The sequence below is a fragment of the Phalacrocorax aristotelis genome, chromosome Z, assembly GCF_949628215.1.
Source record: "Phalacrocorax aristotelis chromosome Z, bGulAri2.1, whole genome shotgun sequence".
Classification (NCBI taxonomy): domain Eukaryota; kingdom Metazoa; phylum Chordata; class Aves; order Suliformes; family Phalacrocoracidae; genus Phalacrocorax; species Phalacrocorax aristotelis.
Window position 1 is genome coordinate 37,057,064 of NC_134311.1, and position 15,030 is coordinate 37,072,093.

Here is a 15,030-nt window from a genome sequence, read left to right on the forward strand (position 1 = left end):
CCCCAAACTACTGTCTGGTTTAAATGCATGGGGTAGTTGTATGAAGCCTCAGGTGTTTAGAAAAAAGGGGGAAGCCTTTTTCCCTTTTTTTTTTTTTTTTGAGGGGGGATACTCAAATGAAGGAAACCTGGGCAAAGAAGTTTGAGGGGGCTGTTTTTTATTTTAATGATTTAAATCTTTTTATCTGTGTCCCTTCAAGTCCCATAAATAAGAACCTTTGTATCCTGAATATATCTTTGACCCAACAAAGAAAACATACATGAAAACTATTGGCATCCCAGTTGCCTGTTCTGTCAGTCACATGCTTCGTAAAAACTTCAAATAATTCTTGTCTTGTAACCATGCCTAATTTAATATGAAGGTCAGAATTTCAGCTCAAACCCTCAGGGGAACTCAGCTGGATTTACTGTTAAATCTTTGCCAGTGCTTTGGAAAGAGTCCGCATTGCAAAACACCCACCCAGTCCACCCTTAACTAAGCCAAGATGGCAATAAATTCAATAAATTGGAAAAAAAGCCACTTGTACTATATGCTATCTTCTAGAATATCAAGGATATCCTTGTAAGGGCATCTTTAACTCAACATGCCATCCATATATCTTTTCATTCCCATGCCCCACCACCTACATTAAAAGCAAACGCAACATAATTATGGAGACAGAAACTCCTTACCTGTAACTTAAAGCAACTTTACTTCTATGTCCAGTTTTCAAATGTCCTCTGTGGCCTGTAGGCCAACAGTGGGGCCATTTCTAATATTCCCACAGAACAGAAGTCTCCCAGCGGAGAAGGAACTGGCCAGGTACTGGCCAGGGAGAGGGAACATAAAGAGAAAACCTCCATCTTTGACTTTCCTTCTACAATTCCTTTCGTATGCCTACCTAGATCTCCTTGGCCAACACGCGAGTAGCAATGAACATTACAAAGTCTCAAGGATATTATTTGTGTTCGTAACACTTCATGGCTTGGTGACTTCCCATTTTGTGACTTACAAATTGATAAAAATTGTAAATATAATTAGAATCACAATAATGAAAGTGATGGTATTTTGATCAAACTACTCTCACTTTCCAGTTTTTCCTCTGTGTAATTAATACTATTTTGTTTTTTTTTTAAAATCTGTAGGTGAGTAATCCAGATTTCATGATTCTGTGTCCACAATCAGGTTTTCACAAACTGACAGATACTTGCAATGTTATGGCCAAGTAAAACTCACATAATAGTCTTCAAAAATAACTCTTTTCCATAGCAGATTTGTTGAGTCACAAGGGATTTTTATTTTGTCCTGAAAAGACATTTTTACAACATTTTAATCATTTGGTTTATTCTAAGATCTAAGGGTAATAAAAACATTCAGATGAAGATGACTCAGGAAGAGACAAGCTGAAAAACACTAGCTTTTTATTGATGAAAGGAATACAGTCAAATTCTGTCTAGCATATGATTTGGAAACATCACGTTGTACTGCAAGACAAATATGGGAAAGATACTGAAAAGCTGATGCCTAGCACAAAAAACAATTAACATTTCAATTCACTTACTTGAAACCATCAGTCATTGCTCTGACACCAGCAACAACAAACAAGAACTCCTTGAACTCTAACAGTCACTACATCTAACAATCTCAGTATGTTTTACAAATATTAACTTGGTGTGACAAGTAACAAAACAATTAGCTAAGTATATTTTTACATTACAAAGACGCAGAACTTGAAACCACTTACCCTCTCTACATGGCACACCCCATTTGTGTGGTAGAAGAAGGAACAGTCGGTTTCAGTAATTATGCAGCATGTGCACATTTAAGACAACATCTCTGTAAAAGTTTCCCAGATTTTAACGCTAGAAATGGAATGAGGACCAATGGTAGGGGTTACAGAAACACACTGCTGCACCCAGTTTTGCTTTAGTTTAAAAAGAGGGACACGTGCTAAAGCAGCAGCAGCAGCACCATGACCTAGGTGTAAAGGTGGACTGAGACCTATAGCTCACTTCTCAGCTGAATGCTCAGATGGAGAATAAGGACGATATAAGTTAAGAAGGAAAACAGAATTCCTGAATCCTGATTGCTCAGCCATCTTTCTGTCACAACAAATGTGATGTCATAAAGACAACACAATTATGGAGAAAGAAAGTGATCTTTTAGACATGATCATTTCACTAGACTGCAATAAATCAAACTATTTATGGTGTTTGATTTAGACCCACTATGAGAAGAATCATGGATACATCGGGGAGCACTTTCTTCCATACCCAAACAGTTCAAGTATGACAATCTAATAAAAATTGAAGTTTCCGAGTACTTTCTTTAAAAAAAGAGACAGGCACCCAAAAGAAAGTGAAAAGTTGCAAGCATATGGCACCATGGAAGAATAAACAATATTGCTTTCAGGCCTAGCCAATGGATTACTGTCACGCGAGGAAATCAAGGTTGACTTTTAAAAACCTAAAAATAATTCTAAGAATGCTTCCTGTCTCAATACTCTGGACAAGAGAAAACAAATGAAAAGACTTAGTGTCTACACGCCATCTAGGTCATTGGTATTACACAACCTCCCTTTTTAAAAACACTTCAGACAAATTCCTGTACAGGACATTCACAGGCTTAACCAATTAAAAATGAGTGCAAGGTACATAATACATCCTGGAAGTACAAAATGGCTTGTTTTCACAAAAAGTCTCTGTCCATGACAAACCTTAAGAGAATCTGATAGTCTGACCAGATACTTTTAATTAAATATAACTTGTTAAATATTTACTTACATGCCACTAGGCTAGATCACTACACAGGACATTCACACAAGATACTTAACTCTATATTTCTGTCCTACATAGTTGCAAAGCAACACACATCGTTAGGATACGTGTACCTCTACAGTAAAGGATTATGTATGCAGTTGTTCTTTATCATAGGTTCCAGCTCTGCACTACTTCCAGCTTAACAAGACAGGAGCAGACTTGTCCATCACACCTTTTTCTATGCTGTGCAGACACAACACACAGGCATATTTCTGGCTTCTAAACTAAGTATCACACTATCATAGCATGCCTCAAAGTTTTACAGTCAAAACTATTTGCACTGAAAAAACATGATTTAGCAAGCTTATTATTCTTATTATTCTACTCTCCCTTTGCGTTAAAAGTTACAGGACTGCCTATTATTTGATACATATGATCAGAAACCACTAACTGTAGCCTGAATTCATTACTAGAAAGTATGTCTTATTGCAATATAAATGTTGATAAAACAAATCCTACCATGATCAAGTTCATCTTTTCAGTTACACTGCTATATGCGCTGAGCCTTTCACAGTACCACTGGGGAGATGAAGTCACAGCACTAGCTTCTGTTCCCATCTCTGCTACCGGTTAAAACATCACCAACCTGTCCATGCTGTGGCACACAGAGCACTAACTGCTTCATAGAAAATTATGTGGCTTCATTCTTTGGTATTTGTAACACAGAGAGCCCTCAGATGAAGGTTTGTGTTACAACACCAAACTTAAAAGACTTCAGTCCATTTCCTTGCTCTATCCAACTTTCTTAGGTATCTTTAGACATGCTACATAGCATCTCCATGCCTTGGTTTACATCTGTAAAATCAAGTTAACATTCTAATTTCAATTCTGAAGGACAGAGAATTTTGAGTTGCTGCATATTTTTGAGGTATCTCCTGCAATAGTAATGAGGTCCTTACATAAAAAAAAGCACCTAGCAATGGTGCACTTGAAGACACTTCGTAAACACACAGTTGCATTAAAACTGTATCTTCACACTACTAGGTGGTATGTTCTGAGACGCCTAGAATCTCTCAGCTATTTTTATACAACTCAATCCTGCAGCTTCAAGCTGCTGTATAATTAGGAGCAATGCATTAATACAGAAAAGCATTTGGTTGTCATGTGTGTTTCCTCTCCTGTGCTGATAAACAAGCATCGTAGTTTTTCAAGACAAGCAGATGTTTAATTCCTTGAAAAATATTACAGATGTTAAGAGGGTGTATTAGAACAAAAGTATAGTATATTAATTAGCCTGGAAAAAGTTTTAAAATGCATGTTCTGTTCACATATCCGCATCTATAAAACCAAATAAGCTGAAATAACTTTCCCTGACTTCCTAGTCTCTTTGAGCAATCATTTCTCCTAAATATGAATGCCTGTGTTGCTTGTGCTCCACAAAAGACAAAATTAAAAAATTTTTTACTTCCTTCTATTTCTTAATAAGCATTTCAAAATCTAAGAGTCTTATTTAGAGTAACACCTGTTGTCAAAAACCAGGCCATATTTACCAAGCCACAACGAAGAAAAATTTGAGTGATAAACTTAGAGTTCCATCTTGTGGGTTTCTCACACTACAAACTGGCATACACTCAGAAGGGCACCTACTTTTGCTTTAACAAGCAAAACAGAGGAGGGGGAATTGCAGGACGTAGAAGAAAGTTGAGCCTAAGACAAATGAATTCTGCAATTATCCTTCCTCAAATATTAATCCGCCCCCTTATCCTTCCTCAAATATTAGATCCCCCTCCCCCCGCAAATGGTTTAATCTATACTGTGAGGTGTTTAAAAAAAAAAAAAAAATCAAACAACCAAATCGCACCACATCTCCCAGTAAGAAGCACTCTGGGTAATTAGGAGAAGTAAAATCTCTTCAGCCAGAAAAATGGTCACTTGGAAAGATCTTGAGGATGAATGACTAAGGCCTGGTTCAGCAAAGCATTTAAACATATGAGTAGCTTCACTGAACTCTTCAGAAGTACAGCCAAAACGCAGAAAAATCTCTTGAATTTAAACAAAAACAAGACAACCATAGTAACTGCAGAACTGGCACTGAGCTGGTCATCTTTCCTTTGAAATAAACAGGATCTTGAGCATGGAAACATTTAATACTCTCTAGCTTTATTTCATTTCCTTTTGCGACACGGACAAGTGAACATAAACAAGACACTCATCGCTCTTCCACATTAAGTCCTAAGCCCCTTTTTTATCAGGCATTTGTGTTAGGAGTGAAGAAGGAAACCAACTGTAAGGCAAATTCATTAGTTGGGTGTTCACCACATTTGGAGCATGTGACTGGAAGAGTACATAGGATATAGTATGTATCAAAACACTAAATTCTGTGAGAAGCAAAAGTAATGAAATCAAAGTTCTTAGGAACTTGTGCCTCATGACTAAACTGCCTCATAGGCTCAAAGTGTCAACAAAAATGCTTCCTGTGGTTGGGACAGTTATTAACATCTTCCCCCTCATGGGTCTGTTAGCATTCCCAGAAATGATGGATCTCATACTTCTGCCTTGCCTTTATGTGAGCTTTCCCCACAGCATCTCGTACAGGAATATGGCAGATTTAGAGCACTAACAAGTTTCATTGAAAATGTCCAATGGATGCATGAGTTAAAGGCAGAAAAGGGAGAAAGACACATACAGAACAACATAACTGCCTAAACTTCTTTTCCATCTGCAGTTTTTCTGGATAAAAATAGAAGCTTTTATTGAAAAATTATTGTTAGCTAGAGTACAGTTATAGCACAGGAGGTCAACAAAATTCCTGTACCTTCTTTATTAAGCAAATTGTCAGCGGCAATAATTTTTGAATCAAAACTATGTTAAATTTAACTATCAATACCCTGTGCTTCATGAATATTGTTCAGGTATGGAGGCTGCCTCAATGTAGGAATAAGAGCTTAGCTTAATAGTACAAAGAGAAAAGGAGAATATTTTCTGTTCACTCATCCATAGCGAGACTGCAGTCCCAATGAAACAATGGATACCGGACAGCTTATGAATCTTTCATCTCACCAGATCAAAAATATCTTCTATTTTTATACAGCATATATAGAGACATATATAGCATAAAAATCCATGCTAATGTTAAGAAACTGTAGTCTAGTTTCAAATGTTGATATAGGTTTCAAAAAACCTGGAAGTAAACCCTCTGATGAGAGGAACTAGAATAATTGTGAGCATTCACTCAATTTGTGTCCACAAGAAAAGTAACACAAGAAAATATATGCAGTGCAGACCAAACAGGTATAGTACAATTCACACACCTTTAAGAATTCAGTGGTGTCTGTTTAATTAAAGCATCAAAGAATGTATTTGCTTTTAACAGTGAGCTACCTTCCTGCTCTGAAAGAGCTTCTTGCAGGGCTGGAAGGGGAAGAGAGGATGACAGTATTATAAGTTGTACCCATGACTACTTTTAGTACTATGGCTATCAAAAAAGCAGATTCAGAACTACCAAAAACTTTTAAATTGGTTTTGTAAAAGGTCTAGTCTTCACCTTCTATGCTCACATACTGCTTTAACAACATCCACACTTACAGACTCGTCCATACATATGCTTTTACTATACAGTACATGAACATAATCTAAACTGAAAAAAAGACACAGAATGAGGACAATAGCTAAGACTGGTCATCAAATCTGTTAAGCCTATTTCTGACAATGCATAATATATGTAAGACTGAAATAAAGCACATGTTTGAGCCAGCAGACCATGAAACCATCTTTGTTGTCATTACCATCAATCCCATCAAGAACTTGGGGAAACTTAAATCAAGTGGATTATTCCCTTGCTGCCATGTGCAAGGGTATATGCTCAACTAATAAAAAACCCGTAGTAAATTCTGTAGAAGAAAACTTACAGAGCGTGTGAATGCAGCGTACCACATTTTTCCAAATGTAGCAAGTTGCTCCAGTTGCAAATGCCCTGACAGAGACAGCCTTCTTTCTGCTTCCAAAACTCACTACATCACAGCTCAGAATTCACTGCATAAACACTGGTGGGGGCAGACGTTTGAAAAGTATTAAAAACCATCAAACGCTTTTTGTTTTTCTGTTATTTTGTAAAGAACAAAACTGTTCTCACATTTTCCATTTCCTATTCCATTAAAGACAAAAGGTATTTGTAAGCTAAGGTACAAAGGAGCACATTTCAACCACCAAAAATAGGGCTTTATGACTAGAAACAGCAGCAGACTGATAAGTTAGTAGCATCAGTAGATCCCAGTAATGTAATTCATCTTGTTGGTATCATATGACAACATGCACAAACATCACCTCATTAAAACGGCTCCGGTGAGACTGATGGTCAAATAGTGCTCCATCACAGGCATATACCTAATTCTTCCCACAAATCAAAAGGAAAAAACTTCTCCACTAAAACTTCCTTTTTCTTTCCCACACAAACAGTCTGTTTTACATTAAAGTGACCTTAATCTTTCACTGCAGAGGATGGTTGCTGGTTTGGACCACTATAACTAACAGTGATGTAATTATTCGTCAACTTCAAACTATTTCAACACATGGCCATGATGGCCTGAGCTCTCCTAATTTAGAAATGGTCATCTCAGAGGCTGAAAGGAAGCGGGTGCATCATCATATGCATGGTGGTTAAGTTGCTTCATTGATCTAAAAATGTGGCCTGAATGTGGCCTAACAGGAACATTCACCCTTTGACAAACATAATAACAACATCCATCTGGGAGACTCAATGTGAAATATGTTATGCAACAACACTTCCTTGCTATTAGAGATGGGTGCTATTGAAAAGGAAACGAAGATCCCGACACACTACTACTGCAGATAAGGTACAGCTGATACTGAAGTAAGAACTGGACTAATTGCTTAAAAATTATTCTTACAGCTAAACCAAAAATTCCACTCAAATTTTTATATTTTTTTTACACAGAGTATTTTCTTCTTCTAGTAAATGTTTCTTAAGTGAACTTTAAAGCAGCAGTTTTTTGGAGATGTACAACTACCGTTCCCAAACAATCCACAAATACAGGTATTTTTACGGGGATGGAAAACTGAATGCTGAAAATGTTTAGTTCTAATGGCCTAAAATTATATTAATATGTATTCAGGGGATAAGTTTTTCAAATGACAGGCTTGATTTCTCAGATAGCTTAACAACATTTACTGCAATTCAGCTCTTGTACATGAGATGTGTATAAAGTTTTCCATCCAAATCCCTTGCCAAAGGAATTAAATGTTATCTGTAACGGGTGACGGCCAGAAAATACATTTACAGGCTTCCTAGAAAGTTCTGTGAGATTAACTGAATTTGGAAAGGTAAGGTACAGCAAATGACTCCGCTGAACACTCTCTGAAGAACACTTTTGGACTTCTTACCCTGTTTCTTTTAGCTGTTAAGCACTATACAGCGGAAAACTCAAGAGATGTATTTCAGATTTGATCCTTGCTTTGATTCTCCGTTTGGTGGACTCAAGTAAAAACATTACTTTTGAGAAACAAAAAATAGATGGTAATTAAAGTTTTAAAGTAATTTTAATGCGTTACATGTTACTATTCCTTTACCTGAATTAGCAGAAGCACATCGTAAAATCCCTAGTTAAATAACAGCTCTCTTTTATCACCTTGTATTTTCTTCTCCTTATTTTTTGCCAAGGCTACAAAACATTTTCTCCTTTAAGTATAACACCACAACTCATTTTAATGAATTACAAGATTTGTTTCTTGTGTTTCAGTTACACTGATGAATTAGTTGTTAAAGGACAAGAGAGTTTTAGCACTTAGCATTAGTCACACATATCACAACTGGTTTTTTTTAATTATTATTTTTTATTAGAAACTTAACAGCTATTTCAGCAAAGTAATTTTTGCTCAGGTTATTAACAGATCTTATATACTGACAATTGTAAATGTCTGGAGTGGGAAGAATGATCAATAGCAACAACCAATAGAAAAAAAAAATCAGACAATCACGTTTTTAGTAAACTAGCAGACAAACTTTAAACACATGAAAACAATATTTCTGAGAAAGCAGCAGAAATTATTCTGGAAAAATTATTCCTCAAAGTTTCAGTACAGAATCAGACTAAAACTGAAACAGGCAAATGCAGTTCTGATAATTTGCACAAATTGTCTTCCTTACCTAGTGTATATATACACAAAATATTTCAGTGCTCCCCCTAACTACCTAGTACCCTCGGTATCTCACCCTAAGACACTGTCATACTCTCAAAGCAGCTTTTATGTTTTAACACTGAACTTCATGTAAAAGTAAATTACTCTCCTAATAAAAAGACATGTTTCCCCTCAAATTCCACAGTGGATACAGATCGCATGCTTGCAATTCCACTAGTCTAATTGAAAGATGGTTTTCTTCTGCCTAACACTCAGCACTGGAATGGGTAATGGAATCTTTTTTATGCAGGCACGCTCCCGTATAACAACAAAAATAATAACAACACTTAGCATTTCTATCACACCCTTCATATTTAACACTAATTTTAACCAACCAATTCTTTCCAATCTCTTCTACCTTCTCTAACTTTCTCACATAAAATTATGTATTTTATATATATATAAATATATATATATCTGTGTTGATACATATAATGATGACTAGACATGCTGACCAGGTAAACGACAAGATAAAGAGACAGTATAAGATAAATGAGGAGTAAAGGATGTAGGAGAATAGGATGGATGACAAAAGCAGAAATGCAGTGGGTGGGTGGTTTTAAACTTGTGTATATACATGCACACAGGTCATGAGAAGAGTATCTATAGGGTACTATAAACAGAAAACAAGGTGAGCAAAAGATAACTTATTAAACAGGAAAAGCAACTGAAAGTAAATAGAAAGTAATGAACAGTACTCAAGGTGACCAAAGTAGACAAAGGAGAACAGAGAAAGCAAAAAGGGGTGAAAAAGAACTGGGAAAACAGAGGCTATAATAAAAGCTGCGAAGAAAATAAAAGATTTCAGAGACACAGCAGCAAAAAGGTTTAAAAGGGAAAAAAGCTCAAAAGAAAAAAAAGAAACAAAGAGCAAGAGAACAAGAACCCTTGGTTACTTGACTAGAAAGTCTTTCTCATCCATGGAATTTGTTAGGCTGCTGTAATCCATCGTGTGCGGGTCCACAATGGAGAGCAGCACCACATCTTTCTACTCAAGCTTCCCCACTGGCTCATATGGCCCTTGAGCGCAGTTAACGCTACCAGTTATACAGTTCTTATCCAACACATGGTATCTTCAAATGTTCTTTAAATACATATATGTGTAATGTGAAGTGAGCTCCTACAAACTTAACTGTTTAGAAGGCAACTTTTTTCAAGAAGCAATCCCCCGGCAGTTGTCAGCAACCTTTCCTCCTCAATTCTGTTTCACTTATTCCATACAGAGTTATCTCTCTGTCCTAGATTTTGTACTTGGATGCAGAAGCAGTTGCTTTGATTTGGCGGTGTCTCAGTATAGCAAAGTCATCCATCTGGTATTAGAAATAGGACTTCCTATCACAAAGAAAAAAAATGATAGAGGAAAATCGGACAGCACAGGCACATGAAAGTTTAGAAGCTACATTTAATAAGTTAGTGCTTGTTTTGAAAAGATAAGCAAGATCAGCGCAAAGCTCAGTTTTCCAAGTGTAGCAAAATATGTCAATATCCTTATTTTAATTACACTTGTGATATGAGCTGGTACCAGCTCTCTGACTTCTCTTTTTACTTACGGCTCTGCTTCTCACCTCCCTCTTCTCACTCCATGGTTTTATTCCTACCTCTGCTACTTTCTTCAAAGGTGCCTTACTTTTCCATTATGCGCTTTTTTCTTTCTTGTTCTCCTGTTTATCCCCAAAGAAGCGCTTAAACTACTGTATGATGCAATTTCTGCTACAAGCCAATATGGACACTGCTAAAAATCAAGAATTCTAGTGGAGCAGAGGCTAGCACCATCCACACTGACTGGTAAGTCCATGTTGGAAAACTAGATGTAACCAACTCTGGAACCAGATAACACAATAAAGCTCTGCCAGCAGCAGGGAGGTTCCTCGTGCTTTTTCCCTTCTTTCGTCTCTAACTGTGTTAGAAAAGTCACCATTGCATTGACCAAACCTCTAAGGAACGTGAAGAATCCCACCCTCTGTGCCTAGTCAATGGTTTTACTACTAAACATAAGGTTATTGTTATACTTTTTCCTTCCCATGGGGTTAAGAACCCAGCTGATGCAGTGCTGTGAACGTGCACTGAACCTCCAAGAATTATCAATACTTATGGATATCAGAAGACAACGTGTATTCTTGCCTGCGATTTTAATTCATGTTTCTGCTCACAGACCTTACTCAAGAATTGCTGTTTAAAAAAACAGCAGTGAGTATATCTTAGGTTTGCACATTAGGTTTTGCATTTCTTACACGGTGAGCCTACATGCTGAAGTCCTCTCTCACAAACCGTGGAGCAGGAGGAGGTGGAACAACCTCCTCAACAGAAGTGGAATTTTATTGTTACAAAGGGGGTTTGCACTGAGGAAGCTTTCTCCTATAAGAGATGAGGAGGGGTCTAACATAATGTACCTTTAAGCCTACTGTTAAGATGTAGCAGGGGACAAACTTTCTACCATTTAAATATTACTTCAAAATGTATGCAGACTGTAGCTTGTACTAGGGCTATTTGTACCATCAGTGCATTGTGCTCACAAATTCACATGACGATACATTTTTTTAACTTAAAAAAATTCTTCTTCACCTTAACATAAAATGGCTGTAAATACAAATGCTACACATACAAAACAGCAAGCACTCACATAAAGGAATATAAGCAGAAATGGAGTTATTGGGTGCAACAGTTTATGCTATCTCTGTATAGATCATATCATGCTAAAGTACAACACAGAACATCTTTCCTAAACAATGTATTCCGGTTACAAAATAAAAGTAGTAGTGAATTAAGGGATGCTGTTTGGTGGTTTTTTAACTCACCATGGAGCTGGTAAGTCACCCACATACAACAATACACTTTGCAGACATTTGTCATATACTGCAATGCCCATACTAAGGCAACACATCCCAGGAGTTGGCAGCCATGCTATCAGCAAGAATTTGGCTACAGAAACAGCAATGATTCATCACGCATTCTAGAAGCACTGTCGAAACAGCAAAACAACACACTGCTCTTTTAATCCTTTAAAGGTAACAAGGGTTTAAAACAAAAATTATAAATTTGTTCATAAAAACAAAGCAACCAAAAAAACCCGTAGCTCTAATAACGCATTTGGAAATGCATCTTTATTCCTGTTTTATTCCCCCGCACCCCACCCCCCCAGGACAGAAAACAGCTATTTAGTAAAAACAGCTATTTAGTAAAAGTGTCTGCTAATCACTTACCTCTCTATATTGTGATTTAAATGGTCAACTCAGCATTATAGAACAAATGTTTCACAATAGCTAAATCAAAAATCACCTGTTTTAAGATAGTTTAATTTAGGTTGTATTCAGTTTTAAAAATTCTCTCTAGTAATTTTAAAAATAACCATCCAGACACATTTTAATTAAGTCTATATTGCAAATAGATGATTTCCAAACTTTCCCTCTGAATGAAGAGCCAACAGCACAGTCAGAGCATTTGTTTCAACGTACATATCACAGCTATTATTATCCCGACATCCACCATGAAAACTGTTTCTCAGCTACCAGTATCTGAAAATTTGCAAAGAGTGGTGCAGGTTCCTGGCAAAAAATCCCAAGTGCTATTGATTTCTCTGATGAAAGCACTCTTTTCTTTCCTCAGAATGTTCAATTTAAATACAAATACAGGGAAATTTTGTCTCCTAAATTACATCTGAGAAGATTATTAATTTCTTTCCATCATACATAGTGACACTGAAGCTTTATCAGTAACACCCTTTTACTATCACCTTATCAAAGAAGCTAAAGAACGTCTCTATAAAGTTTAAGAGGGAGTAACTGGAAAGCATTTTGGATGCGCTGCCCTTTGTCCCACTACACGAACGCACATCATGAACCCTTACCTTTTGGAAAACGACTTCATCTTGCTTTCTTTTCTTTTTGCCGCTTTTTCTGATCCTCTGGTTTGTCTGAATCCATTTTGTGACCTGGAGTTGAAAACCATAGTGGTTTTTTAGGAAGAAGATGCGACCTGAGTGCAGCAATTCAGCATTAGTAAGAAGCTATAAAGAGACTCAAGACAATTTGTTTCATTGCTTCACTGGAAAGAGGAAAAGCGCTTTTCCCATTTATATGGTCTTAGTTAATCTGGTTAGTTCCTTGTGCATGGTCAAAGTGTGAGGTGGTGTTCTTCATCGAGGAGCTTTCAGTTTAAGGGTTTTTTGCACAAAGAACGTGTCTGACGCCAGACCAGGTTGCCAAATGGAAAGTTACCATTGCACCGTGCAAAAATTCTGGGGAAAATCTCTGTGCTTTATCTCTTACACCTCCTATTTCAAGTATGAAATTTATTTCCAGCCACCCACTCGAATGTTGTTCCAGACCACCAATGCCATATTTAGATTGTGGGGTTGTTATTATTTAATAAAGTAATAACACCGGAGATTTTTTTTTCCCCGCACAGGAATATTTTTATTTCTAATACGAAAGCAATCATTTTTTTAAAGCAAAAGCGTGGCAGGGCTGGGGAGGGGGGCGTCAGGTGGAAAACTCGAGCGGATTTGCAAGGGGAAGAAGCGGGGGTCAATGTAACAGCTGCCAAAGATTTTCTCCTCACCTCGCCGCTCACTTGCTGGACGAGCCGACACTCCTTCCAAGTCTCACCCTCCTCCAGCAGAGGCTACACGGGAGAGAAAGCGCACGCTGAGGCGGGATCGCCCGCGGAGCACCGCCCGCCCGCCCGCCCGCCCGCTACGCTCCCCCGGGGCGACGGGACAGGACGGGACGGGACGGGACGGGACGGAGGCGCCGCGGGCAGCCCGGTCCGCCCGCCGCCGCCCCCCGTCCCGGGACCGCGCCCGCCCCGCCCCGCCGCTCCCGGCCCCGGTGGCGGCGCACCGCGGCCCCGGGTAGGAAATGAAACACCTCGGCGGGGTTCCCGCCCCGCGGCCCCGCAGGGAGGAGGGGCCTGCCGGGAGGACGTCAGGGCCGGCCGGCTGCGGGGCGGGGAGGCCGGCGGGGCCGCCCCGCACACCCGAAGGCCGCCGGCTGGGACCCTCCTGCCGGCCCCGCAGGCTGCAGGCGCGGCTCTCCGCGCCCCGGCGGAGCCCAGCCCAGCCCAGCCCAGCCGCAGGAGACCCGCCGGCGGTGCTGCGGAGAGCCGCGCTCCCGCCGACCCCAGCGGGGTCCGAAGGGACGGCCCTGCCGAACCTCTGCGGACACGCTCGGACCGGGTTTACAGCCTAATTTGTAGAGAGACGCTCTCCCGTTAAGTCCCTTACTATGAAAGACGCTTTCCTATTAACCTTCCTACAACGACCCTCTGTCACAGGTCTTCACAGTCAGAGGAATGGCCTAGTGGGGCTCGTTCAAGAAAGTATCATTACCATTAAGTGCTTCAAGATTACCCCCAGTACTTTCTTGACATCTAAAGAATCTTGACTATTCAATTAACTTGGAGGGTCTGAAACGCATCTTAAAAGCCAGAACCAAAGCAGCTTTTTATTCGTATTACAGCACAGCAAGCCTTTTACTGAGGCCTCAGTGAAACGGTTTATTCAAGAAGACACTGCAAGCAGGTCTTCTGCACTCTTTGATGAGGATATTCAAACTCCACCACGATGGGAGAGATCCAAGTAATGTCCATCATGCAAAATCTGAATACTAGAAATTCTTGAGTTAGGATTTTATTAAGTGCTTTTTGTTCAGCATTTAAAATGAAAGACCATAAAGGATAGACTGCATCACACTTGGTATAGTTAAAAAAATGCTACTAAGTATTTTCAGTATTTTAGAAATAATTTGTGCAATACATGACAAGTCCCTGAAAGCTTCAAAAGAAAATCTGTGCCCTTGTAAAACAACGAGGCTCATTAAAGCATCTGTTTGAGCAAACCCTTCCATGTACAGAATTAGATGGACTCTGCAAACAGATTTAAGTAAATAAAGGTAGGTCCAATTAGCGCGTACTAAATCTGGACAGTATCCCTTTAACTTTATCACTTAAAAAAAAAAAAAAAAACCCTCTCTCCTACCCTTTTTGTTTTCCTGCTACAACATCCTTCTTTCAAGATCAAAAGCTTTAGATCAAAGCCAAGATCAAACTCAGTGCTTTAAATAGAAGCAACTTCAACTATGAGGCATCACACAAAGAACTT

General features: G+C 38.8%; 1 protein-coding gene across 19 annotated transcripts in view; it reads right to left on the bottom strand.

Moving 5' to 3' along the window:
* AOPEP (aminopeptidase O (putative)) overlaps positions 1-15,030 on the bottom strand; it is a 199,535-nt gene that overhangs the window by 67,251 nt on the left and 117,254 nt on the right. For 13 of the 19 annotated variants that reach the window (XR_012658117.1, XM_075079810.1, XM_075079806.1 and 10 more), the window contains 2 exons: positions 13,491-13,553; positions 12,778-12,861 (listed from right to left, as the gene is read on the bottom strand). The exons of 2 other annotated variants lie outside the window; for them this stretch is intronic. Coding sequence is in view for 13 of the 17 variants with exons in the window: in XM_075079810.1 (XP_074935911.1) it covers positions 12,778-12,861; positions 13,491-13,553 (147 nt within the window). In the remaining 4 variants the exon portion in view is untranslated. Of the gene's footprint in view, positions 1-8,568; positions 10,266-12,133; positions 12,210-12,777; positions 12,862-13,490; positions 13,554-15,030 lie in introns of those variants that run through there. 4 more of the 19 variants (XR_012658118.1, XM_075079811.1, XR_012658119.1 and 1 more) reach the window with 4 other exon arrangements.